Source organism: Danio rerio, chromosome 19 (genome assembly GCF_052040795.2).
Source record: "Danio rerio strain M-AB ecotype USA chromosome 19, GRCz13ab, whole genome shotgun sequence".
NCBI classification, from domain to species: Eukaryota; Metazoa; Chordata; class Actinopteri; order Cypriniformes; family Danionidae; genus Danio; species Danio rerio.
In genome coordinates, this window is record NC_141039.2 from 49,775,971 (window position 1) to 49,802,500 (window position 26,530).

General features: G+C 35.5%; 2 protein-coding genes across 2 annotated transcripts in view; both read right to left on the minus strand.

Annotated features, from left to right (window-relative positions):
• The window catches only part of angpt1 (angiopoietin 1), a 363,643-nt gene extending 357,776 nt beyond the window's left edge, over positions 1-5,867 (minus strand). The window contains exon 1 of the mRNA XM_087293862.2: positions 5,549-5,867. The gene's annotated coding sequence lies outside the window, so the exon portion shown is untranslated. The remainder of the gene's footprint in view (positions 1-5,548) is intronic.
• An 18,469-nt stretch (positions 5,868-24,336) lies between these two features.
• The window catches only part of sdc2 (syndecan 2), a 78,994-nt gene continuing 76,800 nt past the window's right edge, over positions 24,337-26,530 (minus strand). Inside the window, 1 exon segment of the mRNA NM_173223.2 lies at positions 24,337-24,587. Within this exon segment, the coding sequence (NP_775330.2) occupies positions 24,424-24,587 (164 nt within the window). The 3' untranslated portion in view covers positions 24,337-24,423.

Below are 26,530 nucleotides of genomic sequence, written 5' to 3' on the forward strand. Positions count from 1 at the left end.
CTTATTAATACCAATTGTAATCTAAAGCATTTCCCAGAGATGGGTTGCGGCTGGAAGGGCATCCGCTGCTAAAAACTTGCTGAATAAGTTGGCGGTTCATTCCGCTGTGGTGACCCCGGATTAATAAAGGGACTAATGAATGAATGTAATCTAAAGCAGCTCAGCTGATGTGTGATCAGAGACGAGCATGTTAACGCCAGATGGAAACAGAGTCAGAGATGAACTCATCAACATCTGACGTAAACCCAAACCTGTGAAACACACAACCATACAAAAACGCTGATTATCCTCAAAGCTCCCACATTCTTCCAAACCTCTTTGTGACCGTACACACATCGGGATGTGTCTGTACTTGTTAAAATGACTGTAAATGAAAGACTGCGAAACACAGATTAGACGGCATTTTCCACACGTACACACAAAGACAATGAGATGTATGGAGAAGAGCTGACAAGTCACGAAGACTGACGCTGATTGGATGAGCTTCAAATTACAGTCCGAGCACGCTGAAAGAAGGTCACTTGTTTAGATAGTGAAGAAAATCAAAGGTAGAGACAGATAAGCAAATCCATCCTCAAGGTGTTCAGCTTCATCTGAAGGAAAGAGTTACAGGACCCAAGGGCATTTCAATAGCCGGAAAAATACTTCATTTACGAATTGGGTTGACACTCGGCGACTTTTATGATCTTATGAAAACGCAACCATAAACATCATTTCAACTTGATAACATGCATCAAACTTCCTGCATGAAAATTGCTACATTACTTCAGTTTGGAGTCTCTAGGCACAAAATATGAATAAATGCAATACATTTGACGTGCTGGGGGTTTATGATTGAACACACACACACACTGCAGGGGTATGCTACTTATTTTAAACAACTGGTTTAATGCAGTTTCTCAAGCATATTCTGTGAATATCATGAAAAGAAATTAAGGACAACACCTCTGTAAAGCTACACCGCTGAAAGCAAAACAAGTTACTTTGGTCATCACTCCCATTATATCATTTATTTATTTATTTTATTTTTAACTGTATTTCATTCAAATTATTTATTTTTTAATTTGATTATTTAAATGTTATTTATTTATTTATTTTTTATGTATTTAATTAATTTTAAATGAAAATTTTTTCACTTATTTTTACCCTTGCTTTTGGGTTTAAAAGGTTTATGCATTATCTAAATGCCATCTAATGACATCAAATTATTTGTTTGGGTAGTATGCATAGTCATAATTGTATGATAGATCTATAGGAATACAATTTTAAATGTTCTTTTGGAGATGCTAAAGCACTTATTATCATATTACAAACAAAGAATAAAATAATTGATAAATAACTATGCATTTTTTGCTACTTCTTTATATTTTATAGGTGGGAAATTGTAGTAAATAAATAAATACTCTAGAAATAATATTATTATTATTATTATATTATTAGATTTTCCTTATTCATGTTATTCTTTAAATGTTTGTTTGTCCTGACTTTCACAGGAACAAAATTCAGAATGTCATAAATATATTACGACAAAGCAAAAAAAAAAAAGTTGAAAACACAGTTTTAAAAAAATAATAAACAAGAGAAAAACTTATTTTAAAAAAAAAATGCTTTTTTTTTTTACATTTTAAAGATGGGATTTTGTAAAAAAAAAAAATAAACAAACAAATAGATAAAAATAAATAAATAAATAAAAAAAAATAAAAAAAGATAAAGAACTACTAAAATATTATAAAACAATTTTGTTATATATATTCTTATTTATATTACTCTTTGAATGTCTGTTCATCCAGACTTTCACACAAACAATTCAAAATATAATAATATTATCACAACAGAGAATAAAATTCAAGACACTATAAAATAAAAATATATATTTTTTTAATTAATTGTTTGCAAGATTTTTTTATATTTTACTAGTTGAAATTTGCATTAAAAAATTATATCAAAATCCAATAATAATAATAATATTTTTTTTATTCATATTATTCTTCAATTTATTCACATTTTATAATTTTTTGCAGCTAGTTTTATATATATATATATATATATATATATATATATATATATATATATATATATATATATATATATATATATATATATAAAACTAGCTGCAAAAAATTATAAAATGTGTATATATATATATATATATATATATATATATATATATATATATATATATATATATATATATATATATATATATATATATATATATAAAAAGGTTGACAGGTTGACAATTGAGGAAAGGTTGACAGGTTGACAATTGAGGAAAAATAAATAAAAATTTTAAGATTTTAAAAAAACAATAATTTAAGTAATACTAATACAAATTATTATTATTATTATTATTATTATTATTATTATTATATACTTTTTTCTATTGAATTATTCTTTAAATGTTTGTTTACCACACTTTTACAAGAAAACACAATTGAGATCAGAACAGATTTTTAAGCCACAAACTCCAGGATAAATCGGTCACGGTGTTGTGCTTCTGTCACAACAGCATCCAGAGCTCTTAAATTGCTTCATGAAGCCACACAATAACAGCCCAGACTGAAGGAGGGAAAATCATTGAGGCTGGATTTTATCTAGTCTGAAAACACTTTTGAGACGGCTTTTTCTCCACATGCCGTCCGCAGCAGAGAAGACGCTGATCCCTGCTGTTATTGATGCGACGTTCTGTGACCTGCGCTTTTTCCAGATGCATTATCCACACAAATGATCAGAGCTACCTGCGGCTCGGGGTTACAGAACCATACGCAGTGCAATCACAGCCAGACGGATCAATGCGGCAGACAGAAACAGAGCCGATACTTAACAGATAGTGTTACTTATGCCTCAGGCTGGGAGTTTATTGGCGGCTGACATCATGGAAATTCAGTGTTAAATTTTCATTTTCAGTCATGAACCACCAAGAGAATTGTATATGGAAATGTGACTGATAGAAGATATTAAAGTTGAAGTGTTCCTTCAAATAAGAAAATAAAAAAACAACACTAATAATCCTTGTGTACTGTAAGAGTCAATACTAAAATCTATAGGGCTGCACAACATATCATTTCAGCATTGATATCGCGACTATACATGAAAATGTATGTACAGTGAACTATCTCGACTTAATACTGCGCTCAGAACATTTGTTATTAAAATAACGCCACAGGTAGTTGGTAGATCTATGGAATAAAATCAATGCCAAAAGTATTTAATTAAAAAGCTTGTTGAATAGCACAAACTGAAAATAAATAACACACCGAATTAACAAGTTCTTGCATTTTAAATGACTTGAATTTCAGGTTTTATATTTTTAGGTCCTGAAGTTTAACATGGCTGTTTATTTAAGCTGTGAATATTTCAACTAAAAATATTTCAAACACGTTTTAATACTTATAGATTCAATAATTCATATTCAATTTCCAGATTTCACTTACAAAATTTTTAATACCCTTAAAAAATACGAGGTATAATATTCAAAAGGCAATTTTCAGTTCATTTTATTTGAGTTCAAATATTCGCTTCCATAAATTCAGTGGTTCAAATTCGACATTACATCCGGGAACTGCAGGAAAAGCAATAGATTGAAGATTGAAGATCGCCAGCTGCTTTTTCCAAGTGGTGCTCGCTGCAGAGCCATTTGGGCGAGCTGAGCTCCAGCGAGGGGGAGCTTGAGCTTGAGCTCCACCTTTTTTGCACTTCTTCTACGAGTGATGTCACTGGGGGTAGGGTTAGGGGTGGGGTTGGTGTACGCATTAAAACAGCTTACAGGAGGAGGAGCGAGAGCTCATGCTCCCCCTCGCTGGAGCTCAGCTCTGCTCAAATGGTTCTGCAGCGAGCACCCTCTCGCTTTTTCACCAGCAGGTGGAGATGGAATTATTTAAAAAGCTAATAAAGGCACAAAAGTAGCCGTCTTCTTTATTCACGAAAATCACATCAGTGACAGATTTTAAGCAGGAAATGACTGCATATGTCTCAAACACAATATTTCAACATCTGACTTATCAGCATGACCAGGACAAATCTTAAGTCAGTTCAAGTCTATACAAAATTTTGCATTTTAACCAACAGTACAGCTACACAAAGCCTATTGCTGTTTTACCACATGTTTAAGAATAACAATAATACCCCACTCATGTTAACCTTTATTTTGCATCTTCAGAATCGTGAGAAAATCATGATCTTTATTTTAGGCAAAAAAATATATATATTGCGATTCTCATTTTAGCCAGAATCGTGCAGCTCATGTTAAACGTCACATTTATAAAAGTGAAATAATTAATTTCCAACATTCTTCAAAGTATCTTCTTTTTTGTGAAACAAAAAAGAAACAGATTTGGAATCGCTTGAAGGATTAAATGGTGACAATATTCCTTTTTAGGTGAACTATCCTATTAAGGTGGTGCTTTAACCTTTTTTTCTGTCGCTGTTTGAAGCAAATGAATAGTCATTTTAAAAAATTTATAAAGCTATTACAGCTTTCTAACTAAAATCAAATCATATAATCTGCAACTTCATATTATCACTAGATTCAGAAAAAAATGTTAACTGTGGTCTTTAAAATTACACCTATTACTTCAAATACGCTGTAAAGTTTAAAGACAAATTAATTTATTTGGCAGGCTAAAATGTTCAATTACAGAAGAGAAAGTGATGGTATGATGTAGCGATGGTTTGTCAATAGACAACATTCATGGGTTTAATATCAAAGAAATATATCCCCAAAAGCGACAATATTTTTTACAAAAGTTCTCAGACACAGATATAACGCCACAGAGCTTATAAACAAGATGCTAATGCGGAGGTCAGCATTTGAAATGGATCAAAAACATATCAAATATCGTCTAAAACTATTGACAACAATTTAGATCCACTTCAAATGTTGACTATTGAACTGAAAATGTCCTGAACACAAAATGTTTAGCATATTCATCTATAAAAACAATATTTTATACAAAAACAAAATAAATAAAAGTATTTACAAATCTTTACAAATATTTGTCTAACTAAAAACTGCATTTTTTGAAATATTTACCTTTATTTTCTAAGTCAAAGTGGTAGAAGGGTTAAGATGTATTGCAGAAAACTCAGGTAACGTTAAGTGTAAATCACCCAAATAAACATCAGTAAGTGGATCAAAAAAAAGTCATGTCATTTAAAAAAAAAGTTATTTAAAGTCAGCCAAGTTTGTGCATCCATGTTGTGTTCGTTTAATTCAGTGTTTAAAACAATCAAATGCTGAGTGTAAATATAATACCATCTACAATGCATTTATAATAGCGCTCCAACAAAAAAATATATATGCATGGTAAATTTCGAAGCAAAGGTGATCTTATCTTTAACATAATGTCAAATAGAATTAATTCATAATTGATAAATACCATTATGTTTCGTATGAGAAAGATTGTTTGTAAATGTAAATGAACGATCCAAAGCAAACGTTATTGAAACCATTCTAAACAAAAACACCACAGCACAAAGCTTTAAAACAGCCAATAGCAAAACAACAGTGACAATCTTATGAGCTTTTATAAATCAATAATGAACTTACTTTTTACTCGTCCTCCATCAGCCTGAGACGATGATGATGCGTTGATCAAAACACGAAGAAATATATGAAGGAAAGTCTCCGGTTAGCATCAGCTAATCAAACATTAACGTTAGCTTGATTATGGCTGTCTGTTAGAGATCAGGTCAGTCCGTGTATATTCCGTCTTCTTACACTCTTTAAAACCATCCTGTCCGTTTATTTTGGCTCTTCTTAGTCTCGTGTTTCGCGAAGAAAAAAAACATTTCTGTTATAATAAACATCAGTGCTTCAGAGTCCTTTAGTTCGCTAATTAGCAGACGACGGTTGATGACGAAACCTCATTAGCGGCCACAGGTGCTCCATTTCATCGCTGGAGCTGCTCTCCTGGTGTTGTACATTTAGAAGTTATAGTTTAAGCTATTTACATGTCGACTAATTAATATTTACTTCTGCTTTTTTAAACTATTCAACAAAATACTCGATGATTAATTTAGTTGCCTAGTAAACTAAACACCCATTGTGGGCGGGAGTAACAGAAACGGACCAATCATATTACACTTTTAATTTTGACGAGCGTGGAGGAGGGAAAAAATACATTATTTAAACTTTGTTTATTATTTAAAAAATTTATTTATAGATTATTTTAACTAAAATATATACAGATGTATGTATATACATATATATATATGTATGAAAATATGTTTATTATTATTATTAGTAGTAGTAGTAGTAGTAGTAGTAGTAGTTTCATTACTATTTTAGTTTAATTGTTATTTAGATTTAATAACTAATTAATTGTGTGGGCGAGTACAGGCATATATATATATATATATATATATATATATATATATATATATATATATATATATATATATATATATATATATATATATATATATATATATATATATATATATATATATATATACACACACACACACACACACACACACACATTACTATCAACTAAATTTAACCCGAAATGCATAAGATGTGCATACAGTTAATTTTTGTTTATATATCTATTCTAGGTAAAAGTAGACCCAAATGTGTTATGATTATATTAATCAATGTATTATATGTTAATCAGGTAATCTCTGGATTGCTGTTTTGTTCTATACCAACGTAAAATGGGTTATTTTAAAATATATTTAAAAAAAAAATATATATATATATATATATATATATTTTTTTATAAAATAAAATAATATTATTCAATAGCAAAGTACACTCTCTGAATTGATTTATGCAGAACTGCTGAACTTATTTACAGTGTTTAAGCAAGTACAGTATATGTTACTTTAATTAAATGACCTATAAATACAAAGCAATCCCTTATTCTTTACTTTTTCAGCTTATAAGTCATTGACAAACTCAGCGTTTGGCTTATTTTATCCTATATTAAAATGTTAAATTAAAAAAAATATCTAATGATAAAAATAAAATAATTATTCAGTAGCAAAATACACTCTCTGAATTGATTTATACAGAACTGTTGAATGTATTTAAAGTGTTTTAAGCAAGTATAATATAAATAACTGTAAATAAATGACCTAAAAATAAAAAATAATCCGTTAAACTTTACTTTTTTTTTGCCTATAAGTCATGGACAAACCCAACATTTGGGCTATTCTGTACTATATTAAAATTATATGTAAAAATATATATTTTAGTAAAAATAAAACTATTATTCAATAAAAAAATACACTCTCTAAATTGATTTATCCAGAACCGTTAAATGTATTTAAAGTGTTTTAAGCAAGTATAGTAAATGTAACTGTAATTAAATGACCTAAAAATGAAAAATAATCCCTTATACTTAACTTTTTCAACTTTTTTTTTATACTCAACTTTTTTACTTTTTTCAGCTTATAAGTCATGGACAAACCCAACATTTGGGTTATTCTGTACTATAATAAAATAAATAAATCATATATATATATATATATATATATATATATATATATATATATATATATATATATATATATATATATATATATATATATATATATAATGACTCAATAGCAAACGACACACTTTCAATTGATGTGCATGTGTTTTAAGCAAGTACAGTATATGTAACTGTAATTAAATTACCTACAAATTAAAAGTAATCCCTTATTCTTTACTTTTTACAGCTTATAAGTCATTCAATTACTTTATAACGCATTATAACACCCAATTGCTGACCTGTACATCCATTTAAACAGTATGTTGTAGTTTTTGCTCGCTCAGCTCTGCATACATTGTGTTTTATTCTGAGTTACGTGTGATCTTTCAGTCATTTCTCAACATAACACCGCAGATGAGCACTTTTTTATGTCCGTCCTTTGAGTAAAAACACTGCGAGGGCCAATTTGCAGCATTACCGAGAGAACATGGCCTTCATTAACGAGAACGAAGCGCCAGACAACAGAGAATATGACAAACGACTGTAAATACACTCTTCATAAGGCCAGTTAAAGGGAATCGAAGACACAGAGGAGCAAATCTCCGGCTGATGGCTTAATTTGTCAGCGTATCTGACATAAAAATAAAAAGGAGGAGAAAGCTGAGGCTGGTGTGTGTCGGAAACATTGATTTGTGGAGACGTAGTGAAAGTGGAGCTCCGATCGTACTTTCCCCGACAGCTTCACACTGCTTTTCTGGCTTTAGATGAATGCTTTTAAAGTTACAATCACACACTTTTTAAAAACTATTTTATTTTGTGGCCCTGTGGTGCACTTACGGTGTTTTCACGATGATCATCAGTCGGCCACGCTGGAGAGCAGAAGGTAAACAATGCCACAGAACTGAATGAAGCATGCATATTTTGCTGATTATTACTAATGAAAAGGATTAATTATTGCATTGTTTCCAAGGAAAACAGTTTTGATTTTATGTATTTACTCTCTGTTAAAATAGTTGGGTTAAAAATACCCCAACATATAACCCAGGGGTGGCTAACCCTGTTCCTGGAGAGCCACCTTCCTGCAGATTTCAGTTGCTACCCATATCAAACACACCTGAACCAATTAATTAGGACCTGAACACCACATGATAATTACAGGCAGGTGTGTTTGATAAGGGTTGCAACTGAAATCTGCAGGAAGGTGGCTCTCCAGGAACAGGGCTGGCCACCCCTGATTTAACCCAACTATAGGTTATTATAGCAACTTCCCAACTATGGGTTATTTTAACCCAATGCACTGGGTTATTTTGATGAAATGTTATTTTTTCTCATTCTGGTATTACTATTGAAGTACTAATATTATTTTCGAATTATATCATATCAGTACAGCTGTTCTGTGTCAGTTAAATCAGTTGACTGTTGAAATTCCAAATATTTAACCCAACTGGCTGAGTTATTATTAAATAACCAAATAAAGGTTAAAAATAACCCAACAACGCATCAACTATTTAACCCAACTGGTTGAGTTATTAATATAATCTAATAAAGGTTAAAAATAACCCAACAAAGCATCAAATATTTAACCCAACTGGCTGAGTTATTAATATAATCTAATAAAGATTAAAAATAACCCAACAAAGCATCAACTATTTAACTCAACTGGCTGAGTTATTAATATAATCTAATAAAGATTAAAAATAACCCAACAAAGCATCAACTATTTAACTCAACTGGCTGAGTTATTAATATAATCTAATAAAGATTAAAAATAACCCAACAAAGCATCAACTATTTAACTCAACTGGTTGAGTTATTATTAAATAAACAAATAAAGGTTAAAAATAACCCAACAAAGCATCAAATATTTAACCCAACTGGCTGAGTTATTATTAAATAACCAAATAAAGGTTAAAAATAACCCAACAAAGCACCAAATATTTAACCCAACTGGCTGAGTTATTATTAAATAACCAAATAAAGGTTAAAAATAACCCAACAATGCATCAACTATTTAACCCAACTGGCTGAGTTATTATTAAAAAACCAAATAAAGGTTAAAAATAACCCAACAATGCATCAACTATTTAACCCAACTGGCTGAGTTATTATTAAAAAACCAAATAAAGGTTAAAAATAACCCAACAATGCACCATATATGTTTAACTCAACCATTGGGTTAAAGAAATAACTCAATGTTTTTTAGAGTACTGTTATTAATTGCATTATGCGATGTTTTGTCAACTTTAGATGTTTAAAATTCAACTCTACGGTGACTTTTACTGACATTTTACTAGTTTGAAATAATGTAATAAATAATAAATTCATGTAAATTACTAAAATGCATACTGGTAGTTCTTTAGCTGAACTGTCATATTGTACAGGAGCACAAATGTAAACATGAAGATCGCTAAAACTGAACTGTAAAAGTAGTTTGAAACCAAAAACACCTAAGAGAGATGACTTTAATGCTTTATTATTTTTAATAAATCCAACTTTGAATGTTAGAATGTTCTAAATGAATAGGGCATAGGGGGGATAAGTGGGAATAGAACACAGCCAGGAACTCAGTTTCTAACTACAGCTCCAGAGGTGTAGTTGTGAGTGCTCAAGTTTGCATGTTTGCCTCTCAAATGGAAGCCAGACTTGGTCCAGTCTTGAACCGTAATTCACTATGGTATGTCGGCCAAGCAAATGTTGATGGTGTGGGCCAAATCTGGGCCAGAGAACTTTTGCTATGGGGGTTTGGTCTTCATCTTCTGAGGCGCAGCTCACTGATTAGAGAAGAACAAACATCACAGAGACAAATCCCAATGCATTAAACTGCACTGCTCTCTGCAATATTTGAGCATGTTGATCAGGAAGAGATGATTTTGTTCTCTTTAGTGTCTCAGTTAATGGAAACGCAGCTTTATTGTCAAATCTTTTATGCCATATTCCAGTTTTGTGCATGAATCTAATTCTCATCGTTGGATGGAAGCACAGCCATCATTGTCTGTAGGTGAAACCTTTCAGAAGCCCAAACATAAAGTCTGCTGATCACCTCGCCAGCGCTAATCAAGCTCTGGATAATTGCAGACAGGTGTGTTTTGTGTGATGATGGTAAATCTGCAGCACCTTCAGCATAAAGGTTAAAAACACACAGATGTAAACATGAATTCGCTTCAGTTCCAGCAGACTCTTCAACATTACCACCTCAAGAGCTCTCCATGCATTTCTGTTATTTCCACTCTAGAGGTTTACTTTTAATTAAAACATAATCATCATAAACGGACCCATCAGAGGGTCTTAATCACCACCAACTTTAATTTGCGACAAGCTTTGCGCATTAAAATTAAACCACGCTATCATCTTCCAGCATAGACGGAGCTCGAAAGTCTGAGTTCATAAGAAACCATTTTCCAAATCCTATCAAGAGGAACCAAGGTGCCATATTGGCATTCATTACCAGTCTGTGTTTAATCAAGAGCGGGAATGATTAAGTGGCAAACTGAGCAGCTTGTCATTTCTATAAATTGAGTTTGTTGTCATGGATTGGAATATGATTCATCTTCTTCACTGAGTAATTTCACTTTTAAAGTTTAAGCCCTCAGTGGAGAGCTGCGGATTATGCAGGGTTTGCTAATAATCGTGAGCGAGCGGCACCTGCGCCACAGACATTGAACGGCTTAAATTGGACCCTTCCTTCACGAGAAGTGCCGTTATTTTTATTTTATTGTTAGGTTGATTCTGTTTTAGTATTTGTTTAGTTCACAGGAACATTAAAGTCGTCATGAAGCTGAAGTTAAGTTGCTTTTTTTCCTCTGTTGTGACGTACATCCACTTAAAATGGTCCTGAAATGGGAAAAAAGCTTAGCAGAAATGAGACGTGCCCTGATAGCCTTGAGGTACGGATGGCCTGCCCAAAATTAAAGACATACAGATATCCATTCCCTAAATGAATCATAAGCCTGCTACAAAGGATTCATACCCCATCATACCCCTAAATGCCTTATAGCCCCGCCCTAAATGACTGATAGTCCTGCCCTAAATGATTTATAACCCCGCCCTAAATTATTGATAGTCCTGCCCTAAATGACTCATAATCCCACCCTAAATGACTCATAACCCCGCCCTAAATTATTCATAGCCCCGCCCTAAATGACACGTAGCTCTGCCCTAAATGCCCCAAGTGACTGATAGCCCTGCCCTAAATGACTCATAGCCCCGCCCTAAATGACTCATAGCCCCGCCCTAAATGACCAATAGTCCTGCCCTAAATGACTCATAGCCCCGCCCTAAATGACTGATAGTCCTGCCCTAATTGACTCATAGGCTTGCCCTAAATGACTCATAACCCCGCTACATACCCCCCTCATAAGACTGTTGGTCCCAGCCTAAATGATTGATAGCCCTGCCCTGAATAACTGATAGCCACGCCCTAATTGGCTTATAACCCCACCCTAAATGACCGATAGTCCTGCCCTAAATGACTCATAGCCCTGCCCTAAATGACTGATAGCCCCGCCTTTAATGACTGAAAGTCCTGCCCTAATTGACTTATATTCCCACCCTAAATGACTGATACGCCTTCCCTAAATGACTCATAACCCTGCTACATACCCCCCTCATAAGACTGTTAGTCCTAGCCTAAATGACTGATAGCCCTGCCCTGAATAACTGATAGTCACGCCCTAATTGACTGATAGTCCTGCCCTGAATAACTGATAGTCCCGCCCTAATTGACTGATAGTCCTACCCTAAATAACTGATAGTCCCGCCCTAATTGACTGATAGTCCTACCCTAAATAACTGATAGTCCCGCCCTAATTGACTGATAGTCCTACCCTAAATAACTGATAGTCCCGCCCTAATTGACTGATAGTCCTGCCATAAATAACTGATAATCCCGCCCTAATTGACTGATAGTCCTGCCCTAAATGACTCATAACCCCACCCTAAATGACTCATAGCCTCGCCCTAAATAACTGAAAGTCCTGCCCTAAATGACTCGTAGCCCGCCTTTAATGACTGAAAGTCCCGCCCTAAATGACTGATAGCCCTACCTTGAATGACTCATAGCTCTCCCCTAAAGGAGTGATAGCCCCACCCCAAATGACAAATGGCCCCGCCCTAAATGACTGATAACCCTACCCTAAATAACTCTTAGCCCCACCCTAAAAGGCTGATATAGTGTTGTCCTAAATGACTCATAACCCTTCCCTAAAGGAACAATAGTCCCACCCTAAAGTACTTATAGCTGAACAACCTCATGCTTTTTTTTTGGGGGGGGGGGGGGGGTTGTTTACCATGGTTTCTGGAATCCAGTTTCCCTGACTCGAACCCTAGTCCACTCCTCTCTGCTTCCCGAGTATGGGAGCCATCCATATGGCTGTCCTTAATCAGTCAGCAGTATCGCCCCCTAGCATTGAACACACAAAACAGCCATATGTACCCACAAGCATATATTTCCCAATTCTCAAAATTATAGCCCTGGGTACATTTTCCTAATGACCCTGTGTTAGGAATTTCTACCTATTAAGTGTGCATGGGTTGTAGACTCGGTATTGCTGTGCATTGTGGGATTGACTGAGTGCACTTCATAATGTCCACTAGTTTGGACACTGCTAGAAATGGCTGCTCCCTCAAATAGTGCACTATTAAGGGTATCGGGGGCGATTTGAGACACAGCCTAAGCGAACATTAGACATGAAGAAGCTTTAATTGAGAGAAATGTCAGAGGCTTGATTACAGTGCATTGGAATCTTCCACGTGACCCTTGCAAACACACACACACACACACACACACACACACACAGACACACACACACACACACACACACACACACACACACACACAGACACACACACACACACACACACACACACACACACACACACACACACACACACACACACACACACACACACACACACACACACACACACACACACACACACACACACACACACACACACACACACACACACACACACACACACACACCCACGAGCGCGCGCTTCTCACTCCCGCCCACAGGGACCAATTATTCTGGCTTGGTGCCATTCTGCGGAGGAGTGAGTTTTCCTCTCAACCTGTCAAAAGTTTAATCCAGGAGTCGCGATCTCCACAAATGAACAGTGAGGGAGGAATAATCCAGACAGACAGAGCTGAAGCACACACACACATGGACAGAGGATAAACACTGCTTTATCTGCATTTACCTACATCACTTTAATTAATCGATTGATTGATTGATTGAGTTTAAAATTCATTGGCATGTTGATGTTGATGATGATGACTATAATGGCACTTTTTGATATCACTTATTTGCTGTTAATATAGAGTGCATCAGTTTTTTACAAGTAGAAATGATCAGTTTTGACAAGAGTGCTAAAAATGCTCTGAAGGTTGTGAAGAGTCCAATGAGTATCATCATCATCATCATCATCATCATTATCATGCCGTCTAATTTACATTTAAACATGATATATTTTCATATTTAATTTTACTTTTTTTTATTAAATTGTAATAAATATTTATAAATGAATAAATATATTTATCAACATATTTAATTATATCTAAATATAATAATAAATAAAATAACAAAATACATACTAACAATATATATATATTAATAACAATATAAAAAAATTCATAATAATGATAACAAAATATATAATATTATTTTATAATAAATATAAATATTTCATATTTTATTACATTGAAATAAATTTTTTTATATTAAAAATATATTTAAATATTTAAAAAATATTTAAATATATTCATGAATGTATTTGAATATAATAATAATAATAATAATAACAAGAAGAAGAAGAAGAAGAAGAAGAAGAAAATATATACTAATGAAAAATATACTACTGCTATTAATAATAATAATAATCATAAATACTACTAATAAAATATATTATAATTATTATTTTTATAATAAATATTGGGGGCAGCAAGGTGGCGCATTGATAAGCGCCGTCGCCTCACAGCAAGAAGGATGTGGTTCGAGTTCTGGCTGGGTCAGTTGGTGTTTCTGTGTCGAGTTTGCATGTTCTCCCCGTGTAGGCGTGGGTTTCGGGGGAATTGATCAACTAAATTGGCCCTAGTGTATGAGTGTGTGTGTGAGAATGAGAATGTATGGGTGTTTCCCAGTACTGGGTTGCAGCTGGAAGGGCATCCGCTGCGTAAAACATATGCTGGATAAGTTGGCGGTTCATTCCGCTGTGGCGACCCCTGATTAATAGAGGGACTAAGCCGAAAAAAAAATGAACGAATGAATAAATATACATTTTTTTTTCATTGAATATTTTTAGTGCAACTATATATTGCCAAAAGTGTTCCCACTGAAATGCATGCTGAGAAATCCTGCCAATATATTCTTCAAAACACACACACACACACTCGAGGGCTTTTTTGTTTATATACAGCGAACAAAGGAATAAATCCTGGACATTAGGCTCGCTGTAAATCCCTGATCAAAGCGCAGTGAGTTTCTGAGGTGCCGCAGCTTTTCCACTGGTGGATTTATGCCTGAGTCTTTCTTTTGCCCTTCGGTCACGAGCTCTTATGAAGCCTGAAAGTGTGTTTACTTTAGACAGCATTTCCTTCAAGTTTCTGCATGGTTTGGCACTCATGTCTGGCCTCTTTACTGAATCAGCCCCGGTGGCCTTTTGTGCTCCATATGTGCTCCTCCTTGTCCTCTGATAAATTAAACACAGACACACACCAGCACTGATCACACACACTGTAAGAAACACTTCTGCTTTTGAATTGCATTATAAGAGCTTAATCTTTCTTCACAACAACTTTTAACCACGAAATGTTAAAAGAAGTGACTTTTATTGTCATTAGTATTAGTCTGCAGTGCTGGATTGTGTGTGTTGGTGTTGTAGATTACTCTAGAAACAGCCTGAAGTAAACTTCCAGCACATTTTACACACTCATTTCTCTATTTCGTAAAATTTATATAATTTAAAGCTACTTAAATGTCTAGAAAAGTCACTTTATTAAACTGTAGAGTTGAATTGTCAATATTAAAAGTGGACAGAGCAGAGATCAACATCCCATAATGCAATTCACCACCGCAAATAAACACTAAATGCACAAGCTGTGAATGAACAGACATGTTTCACGGTGCAGGCAGACACTGAGGACAGCTGAACAGAGGCTGGATGTTTGGATGAGGCAGATGCTGCAGATCTGGCTGTGAGAGTAAATCCGTGTACATCTGCCATGGGTAAAGCCCGGCTTGACCTCTCCATTATATGGGGAAACAGAGTTTAGGAGCACACAAACGTTTACACGAGCAGTATTACAGAGTTTCTCTCTTAAAGATTGTTCAATACAACACCCAACATACCCTGCCACAGTTTACTGCTGAATCACCCTATACAGTATTACTGAAATATATCCATCATCTATCCGTTCATCTGTCCATCCATCCATCTATCTGTCTATCCATCCATCCGTACATCCATCCATCCATCCGTACATCAATCTATCCCTTTATCTGTCAGCCCATACATCTGTCTATACATTCATCTATCCACTATTCGTCTGTCCATTCATCCATGTCTGTCCGTCCATCCATCTATCCATCCGTCTGTCCATCCAACAATCTCTGTCCATCCATCCATCCATCTGTTCGTCCATTCATCTATCTGTCTCTCCATCCATCCATATGTCTGTCCATCCATCCATCAATCTGTCTGTCTGTCTGTCCGTCCATCCATCCATCCATTCATCTCTGTCCATCCATCCATTTGTCCATCCATACGTCTGTCCATTCATCCATCCATCTATCTATCTGTCTGTCCATCCATCCATTTGTCCATCCATACATCTGTCCATTCATCCATCCATCCATCCATCCATCTATCTGTCTGTCCATCCATCCATCCAACCATCTATCTATCTGTCTGTCCATCCATCTGTCCGTCCACCGATTTATCCATCCATCTATCCATCCACCTGTCTGTCCTTCCATCCATCCACCTGTCTGTCCATCCATCCGTCTATCCTTCTGTCCATCCATCCATCCATCTATCTGTCCGTCCATCCATTCATCCATCCATCCATTTATCTGTCCATCCATCCATCCATCCATCCATCAATTTGTCTGTCCATCCATCCATCCATCCATCCACTCACACAGCACTCCACCCATCTATCCATCCATCGATCCATCCATTCATTTATTCATCCATCTGTCCATCAATCCTTCCATTCATTTATCCATTTGTGAATCAATCCATTCATCCATCCATCCATCCATCCATCCATCCGTCCGTCCGTCCATCCATCCATCCATCCATCCATCCATTCATCTGTCCATCCATCCATCTGTCCGTCTGTCCATCCATCCATTCGTCTGTCCATCCATCCGTCCATCCATCCATTTGTCCGTCCACCCATCTATCCATCCATCCATCTGTCTGTACATCCATCTTTATTTCTGTCCATCCATCTATCTTTCCATCCATTCATCCACCTCTCTGTCAATCCATCTTTCCATCCATCCATCTGTCCAACCATCAGTCTAACCATCAATCCATGCATCCATTTGTCCTTTTATCCGTTTACCCATCTGCTCGAAAGATGGATGGATGGATAGATGGATGGATGGATAGATGGATGGATGGATAGCAGCATGGATGGATGGAGAGATGGATGGATGAATGGATGGACAGATTGATGGATGAATAGATAGATGGACAGTTGGGTGGGTGGTTGTATGAATGGATGGATGGACGAAGAGATGGACAAATGGATGGACGGACGGACAGATTGATGGATGGACAGAAAGAAGGATGGATGGATGGATGGATGGATGGAGAGATGGACAGATGGAGAGAGATGGACAAATTGATGGATGGACAGATGGATGAATGAAAGGACGGATTGATAAGTTGGGTGGGTGGATAAATGGATGGATGGTTGGAGAGATGGACAAATTGATGGATAAATCGATGGACAGTTGGATGGATAGATGGATGGACAAATAGATGGACAAATGGATAAATGAATGGAAGGATTGATGGACAGATGGATGAATAAATGAATGGATGGATCGATGGATGGATAGATGGGTGGAGTGCTGTGTGAGTGGATGGATGGAGAGATAGATGGATGGATGGATGGATGGATGGACGGACAGATAGATGGATGGATGGATGGATGGATGAATGAATGGATGGATAGACAGATAGATGGATGGATGGATGGATGGATGGAGTGTTGGGTGAGTGGATGGATGGAGAGATAGATGGATGGATGGATGGATGGATGGATGGATGGATGGACGGACAGATAGATGGATGGATGGATGGATGGATGAATGAATGGATGGATAGACAGATAGATGGATGGATGGATGGATGGATGGATGGAGTGTTGGGTGGGTGGGTGTATGGATGGATGAATAAATGAATGGATAGATGGGTAGTTGGATGGATAGACAGACAGACAGACAGTAGGACTGATGGATTATTTTAACAGATGACAACATAATACTTTGTTTCCTGCTTTATTGTGTGCATGTTCAGAGTAAACAAATGTCTCAGCCTGATTAAACTGCAATTGGATTTTAAAGTACAGGAAAACACAATAATGCATGTAGAACGTGTCAGATGACGCATTAAATCAACAGTGAGAGACAGATTTAGTTTATATTAGTTAAACAATACAACAGAACTGTATTAGTGATTAACTCCATTTACATCAGCTAAAATTAGTAAAAGCTTTTGCAGATTTCATCATGAGTTTAGTTTAATTAACATTAACGATTAACTACTGAATTAATCTTCACTTCATTGTAAAAACTGCTGGATCCCACACAGATCATTCATGTCACCCCAACACAATTAAGTTAACTTAACAAATGAAAGTGGATTGAACTTAAAAAGTTAAGTTGTAAAAAAAAAATCTCGATATTTGTGTAGTTTCAGCTCATTTTAAATAAAACAAGCAAGAAACAACATTCCTTCTGAGTGTATCAGAGCCTTATTACACTGTGATGTCTTCAAGATCTCAAGAGTTTTTAATATATATATTTTATTATTTGTTGTTATTTCTTTTGCTTGTTTCTTTTATTTTGGTTTATGTATTTGAATTAACATTGTGTATGAAATGTGCTTTATAAACACTGTTTGATAGCACTATAAATAGTCACAAAATATTCAGTCAATATTTCAGCATTTACATCAGGTTAACACAGGAAAATGTTTGAAATATTCAACTGATTAACCAAGTGAGTCTTCAAGCGTTTGGCTGGGTTATGAACACCACTGCAAACAGCACTCTAAAGGTTTCAATTATAAATAATAATTCACAATATACTGAAGTGCCCATAACACACTCAATAAAAGATTTATTGGATGTGCTATTTTTTTTTGAAGGTAAACAACACCTATATATATAATTACTTGCAAACATTTACCTCTAAATGTGTGCATCCAATGAATATTTGTTCAGTGTACCAATATAGTGTGCATTGTCATCATCACAACATATTGAATTATTAATATCAGTACATGTCTACCCTTCCATCAAATAATAATGAGAAGATATAGCAATTTGGCTGCGGGCGTGATGTTGCAGAGTAATATTCAGATTTCTCAGGCATTTCTATTCTGCCAGACACGGATCTGAATAAGAGAAGCAGCGGGATCACGCAGAGGTACAGTAATCCCACAGGAGAACCAATAAAGATTAATAAATACAGAAGTAATCTGCAGCGCTGAGCCCGTGTGTAAACACTCTCTGTACAAATCCCTTCATACTGTCACCGCATGTGAGAGATTCCACACACACACACACTTGTACAGCTATCTTTATGAGGACTTCTTATAGCTGTAATGATGCTTTTACTGTACAGACTGAATAATTTCTCCTCTACCCTTAAACTCAACACTCAGGAGACAATCTGTGTGTTTACATTTTTAACCAAGTCATTCTATGTGCTTTTTGAGCTGGTATTGCTATACTTGTGGGGACATTTGGTCCACACAATTTAAGGAATACAAGTTACACACACACAGTATTGTCTGTCTTTAACACAATGGATAATCAGACAGATAAGCAGGCAGACATTATTGATGGAAAAAAGATGGAATGATAGAATGTTAATATAAGATAGAACCGATGTAATGACAGATCGGCGGATGGATAGAAAGGTAGAATGATTGACAGAACACATTTGAATGATAGAGAATAATACTAGAACAACAGATAGAACAAGAGTCATGCCAGAATGAAGGGATAAGTAGGAAAAGAGTGATAGATGGAAGACAGAACACTAGAAACAGTGAAAGATAGATAGAAAACAGAGATTATAAAAAGACAGGACAACAGAAAGATAGATATGATGAGAATGATAGAACCAGAGAAATTAGAAATAAATGACTGAGATGGATGAATGGATGGACAAATAAATGGACAGACTGAAAGATGGATGGACAAACAGGTAGGTGGATGGAAGGAAAGATGGACAGACAGATGGAAGGATGGATAAATGGATGGATGGATGGACGGCTGGATAGATGGATGGACAAACGGACAGATAGATAGAGGATAGAAAGATGTAGATTGTTGGACATTGATAAATGGATGGAAAGAAGGAAGCGTGGATGAATGAATAGATAGATGGATGCACAAACGAATAGATGGATGGATGGAGAGATGGACAGATGATTGGTAGGATGGATAGACAGACAGGCGGAAGGATTGATGGATAGATAGATGGACAGACAGACAGATGTACAGACAGATGGAAAGACAGATTGAAGGATAGATGGACAGAAAAATAGACAAATGGAAGGATGGACAGACGGATGGATGGATAGAAAGACAGACAAACAAACACAGATGGAGGGATAGATTGATGGACGGATAGATGAAAAGACTGATGAACGAATGGATGGATGGAAGAATTGAAGGATGTTTAGACATACAGACACAAGGGATGGATGGATGGAAGGACAGATAAATGGACAAACAAAAGGATGGACAGATGGATGGACATAAGGACAGACAGAGAGATTGATGGATAGACTGGTGGACATAGGCAGACAGATAGATGAACGGATAAATGGACAAATGGAAGGATGGATAGACAAATGGATGAATAGAAGGACAGACAAACAGACACAGATAGGATGGATGGATTGTGATTGATTGATGGAAGGATAAATAGAAGGATGGATGGATAGATTGATGGACGGATGAATGGAACTATAGATGGAAGGATGGATGGATAGATTGATGGACAGATAGATGGATGGATGGACGGATAGATAGAAGGATGGATAGATTGAAGGATGGATGATAGATGGAAAGATGGATGGAAGGATAGATGGATAGATTGATGGACAGATAAGTGGAAGAATGGATGGATTGATTGCAGATAGATGGATGAATAGATTGATGGACAGATAGATGGTTAGATTGATGGATGGATGGATGGATGGATGGATGGATGGATGGACGGACGGATAGAAGGATGGAAAGATAGATTGAAGGATGGATGGATAGATGGAAAAATAGATGGAAGGATAGATTGATGGACAGATAGATGGTTAGGTTGCTGGATGGATAGATGGATGGATGGACGGATAGATAGAAGGATGGACAGATAGATGGAAATATGGATGGGTAGACAGACAACATCAGACGGACAACAATTAAACACGCACTAACAGGATGAATGCATGCACAGACAGACAAATAAATCAGTCACAGACGAGCAGATTTAGGCCACAATGTTTATTCAGTAGTGTTGTTTTAACTTACAGGTACAATACTGTCTGCTTTTGTACAACTAAACAAAAAAAAAAAGAAAAGAAACAAAAGAATTTACCATTTCATTCTGCTGTGCGAACACAAAACCGCGACTCGGGCCGGTCTGCCGTCTAGAGCCACAGACATCTGCACGCTTCCAAATGGTAGGCACTTTTAAGGCAAGGTTTAAAACATTTGTGAATATACATTTATATATAATTCTATATAGATTTCCCCATACATGAATAAGTAATCGGATGCGAAGGTCAGATGTCTACTCAATAAAACCAAACTAACAGCTAACAATCAAAGAAAACAACCAATAAAACAGAACCTTGACTGTGGCCGAAGGATTACGCAGCAATAATGTGAAAATCAAGAGTCTTTGGGTGTGTGTGTGTGTGTGTGTGTGTGTGTGTGTGGCCAGAAAGCTCACTTCAGTCGACAGAGCGAGTTTAATCTAATTATACCGGTTTTAAAAATGTTTAGAGTCGCCAAACTGGCCGATCAGCCTCATTTTAGCTCTTTCACACCATTCCAAACTCGTCCACCGCTGGAAAACGAGCTCAGAAATAAGAAATTCAATGATTTTCCCCCAATTGGGACGCTACGATGTAAAAGAATATCCATAATGAGCAGTTTTCTCTATTTGGCGATTCCTATTTTCATGTTTCCTCATTTAGTTTTGCTTTTGCATTGTAGTATGGGGTCTTGATCTCTCTTCCTGCAACTTTTCATCTTAAAAATATCAAAATAAGGACTTTTATTGTCATTATTAATAGTCTGCAGTGCTGTATTGTCTTGACTATATTAACACTACAAACACCCTGAAGTAAACTTCCAGCACATTTTCTGTTCTTCTACACACTTATTCCTCTATTTCTTATACTTTGTATGATTATAGCTCCTCCAATGTCAACAAAAGTGCCTTAAACTGTAGAGTGGAATTCTCAACATTAGAAGTGGACAGAGCAGAGATCAACATCCCATAATGCAATTCACCACCGCAATTAAACCCAATAAACACACTAAATATGGATATTGTTAATCAGCAGTGTGGATAGTTTGGGCCGCGTAAAAGTACAGATCAGCTCTACTCTCTGCAGGAGCTCATAAAACAGATCAGCAGTGTGTGTGTGTGTGTGTGTGTGAATCAGATTAAACTAGCATAAAAAAATTTTCGAGTCGCCAAACTGGATGATCAGACTAATTTCAGCTCTGTAAAACCGTTCCAAAACCCGCACGGAATTATTAAACTCAATGATTTTCCACTGGCGGCGCTACACTGTACTAAAATATCCGTGAATTAGAAGTTTTAAGTATTTTGAGATTTACGTTTTAACTTTTCCTCATTTATTTCTGCTTATGAATTGCATTATGGGAACTCTAAACCTTGAAAGATTCAGAAAACGTGACTTTTATTGTGATTATTAATAGTGTGCAGTGCTGTCTGTGTTGGTGTTGTATATTACGCTACAAACACCTTGTAATGACCTGCAGCACATTTTCTGTTAGTTTACACACATATTCCTCCAGATATTACACATTATATTATTTAAAGCTACTAAAATGTCAGTAAAAGTCACTTTGTTCAACTGTAGAGTTGAATTGTCAACATCAAAAGTGGACAGAGCAGAGATCAACATCCCATAATGCAATTCACCACCGCAAATAAACCCAATAAACACACTAAATATGGATATGGTTAATCAGCAGTGTAGATAGTTTGGGCCGTGTAACAGTACAGATCAGCTCTACTCTCTGCAGGAGCTCATAAAACAGATCACCGGTGTGTGTGTGTGTGTTTGTGTGTGTGTGTGTGTGTGTGTTAAAAATGTTTGGAGTCGCCAAACTGGACGATCAGCCTCATTTCAGCTCTGTAAAACCGTTCCAAAACCCGTGCAAAATTATTAATTTCTATGATTTTTCCAATGCCGGCACTACAACTGAGCAGAAATATTCATAAATTAGCAGTTTTCTCTATTTTACGACTCATGTTTTAACTTTTCCTCATTTATTTCTGCTTTTAAATTGCATTATGGGAACTTTAAACCTTGAAAAGTCCAAAAAACATGACTTTTATTGTGATTATTAATAGTGTGCAGTGCTGTATTGTCTGTGTTGGTGTTGTATATTACTCAACAAACACCTTGTAATGACCTGCAGCACATTTTCTGTTAGTTTACACACCTATTCCTCCAGATATTACACATTATATTATTTAAAGCTACTAAAATGTCAATAAAAGTCACTTTGTTCAACTGTAGAGTTGAATTGTCAACATCAGAAGTGGACAGAGCAGAGATCAACATCCCATAATGCAATTCACCACAGCAAATAAACCCAATAAACACACTAAATATGGATATTGTTAATCAGCAGTGTGGATGGTTTGGGCCGCGTTACAGTACAGATCAGCTCTACTCTCTGCAGGAGCTCATAAAACAGATCACCGGTGTGTGTGTGTGTGTGTGTGTGTGTGTGCGCGTGATCTTTTCATCCATGATCAAAGCAAACGCAATACGGGGCTCCAGAAATCAGCCTGGGTTTCTTCATCTAACAGACGAGAGCTGCTGATCTATGCGAGGTTTTAAATGGCACTGCTTGATTTATTTGACCTACAAACAGTGGCGAACGCAACGCACGGGTCTTTAAACAGATTATCAGCTCTGAGCACCAACAAAACTCATAAACTGAGCGGGGAAACATTGAGACATTGGCTTGGGAAAACTACAGAAAGGCAATTTTTTTTTGTTCAACATCTGAGATAATGATAAATTAATAAACACTTTGATGATAAGCAACCATCAGACATGCTGGGAACCCAAATAAATGAGCCGAAATCAAAATCAGGATGATGAGAAATGAAATCAGGACTGATACAGAACAATTATACGCAATTATTCCACTTTAAAATGTCGTCTTTACAAATACATACTGCTACAGTTAAAAAGTAGTCAGCGACTAAAAACAGCTGCTTTGACAGAAGACGGATGCAGAAATCCTCAGCTTTACACATCTGCTCCTTTCTTTCTCAGCCGTTTCGATACACGTTTAAATACAGAGAGATTTTGCTTGCGCTCTTGTTTGTTTTCGTCATAAAAAAAGAGGAAAGAAAAGGTCTTAATTACAATACTCTATGCCAAAAGCTTTCCTTAATGTTATTTATTTTTTCCTCAATCATTTCTTTTAATAATGCAGAAGGAGTTTGTCGTAGTCACTGATATTGAAGTCATTTTATGCGTAAAACTCCTTGGTGGGAGCTTTCTGATAGGCCGCTCCGGACGGTTTCCTCTCTCCCAGATCGTAGCTGCCCTCGTCCTTCTTTCTCATGCGGTAAACCAGCAGGAGGATGAGGAAGATGGCGAAGAGGAAGCCGATCACTCCTCCTGCAATCACAGCTGAAACACAGAAGTGGAAGAAGAAACATGAGTGTGTGAAAACACAGTATATATATATATGCGGTCATAAGTATTCACCCCCTCCACAAATATCCAAGTGTGTGTGTTATAGAGTAAAACACAGTATACAGATGCACTTATAAGTATTCACCCCCTCAACAAATGTCCAAATGTGTGTTATAGAGTAAAACACAGTATACAGATGCGCTTATAAGTATTCACCCCCCTCTACAAATGTCCAAATGTGTATGTTAGAGTAAAACACAGTATACAGATGCGCTTATAAGTATTCATCCCCTCTACAAATGTCCAAATGTGTGTGTTAGAGTAAAACACAGTATACAGATGCGCTCATAAGTATTCACCCCCTCAACAAATGTCCAAATGTGTGTTTCAGAGTAAAACACAGTATACAGATGCGCTCATAAGTATTCACCCCCTCAACAAATGTCCAAATGTGTGTGTTAGCTTGAATTGGAAAGCACGAGTAAGTCTGCTGTCTTGAGGTGTTATAAAGTTGATGAGACCTTTTAGTGCCGTTGCAAACATCCTTGATGTGAACAGAAACAGGCTCAAACCTGACCAGCTAGAGATGCTACTTTTCATTAAGAAGATCATACATTTCCTTCTGTGAAACTTACTACAGTGATGACAGTAAGAGTTGGGGTGCAGTTTACTGCACATTACTGGCTTTGTGGCATTTTTTTTGAGCTGCTGTTTATTTTTATATTGGATTTTTTTATATTTACTGTTGCACTAAAGTTCAAAAGTGAAGAATTGATGTTATTTATTACTGGATTGGTTAAGCTACCTCACAGAAGAGTTGTTGAATGTTAAAATAAGGTGAATTGAATTAAAAATAAGGACAATTGTGAATCTGTTTCTTCGCTCTTCTTTATTCTTTTATTATGTATCATAGAAGTATTGGATTGGGTTTCAGTATCAGTAGATACGCAAAATCAACTCGTACTTGAGGGCAAAACACCCGATCGAATCATACCTAGTCACAAGTTTTCACCCCCTCTACAAATGTGCACTTTTCTGATGATTCCACATTCGCTTGATTGTTTTTTTTTTTTTTTTTTTTTTTTTAATGTCATGTTTTGTGCAAATTAAAAGTCAATGTCACAATGTAATTATTTTTTTTTGAGGATTTTATTTTTGGTCATCAATAAGCAATTACATAATTTATTTTTTTATTTTCTAAAAGAATTTTGAAAATTTCATCTGTGCCAGTTTTGTGGCAAATTATACATCATAATATCACAATATAATTAAATTTCTGAGCTTAAATTCAGCTGTCTTAAATTATTTATTCACTGAAAGATTGAAACAATATTTAAAGTCTACATTTCTGACAATCCAATGGCATCTGTGCCAGTTTTGTGGCAACTTAAAAGTCAAAGTCATAATGTAATATAATTTGAGTTATAGATCAGTTTTTTTAATTCACCTATTTCGTAATAATTACGCTTTTTTTCGTTCACAATACGCTTTCTGTTTGTTGATTTTTTGCTTGCTTGTTATAAAAGTGGCATCTGTGGCAAAATAAAAATTCACAATGTCACATTAAAATACCTTTTTTTTAAAGTTCATTTATATATTTTTGTTAATTCTTAAGTGATTTTAAATAATATTATTTTTTTATTAACATAATTAATATGTTATTTGTTTTAAGAATTGTATCTGTACAATCTATTTTGGAAAATTAAAAGTCAAAATCAAAATGCAATTAAATTTTTTTGGTAATTAAGCGATTTTATAATTTTTTATTTAAAAAAAAAAACGTCATTTGTGCCCATTTTGTGGCAAATTAAAAGTCACACTCTCACAATAATTACATTTTTAAATTACAGGATTTTGTTTGGCAATTAAGTGATTGAGTTTTTTGGCCAGTCCAGTTTTGTGGCTAATTATCAGTTAAGGCAGGGGTGTCAAACTCA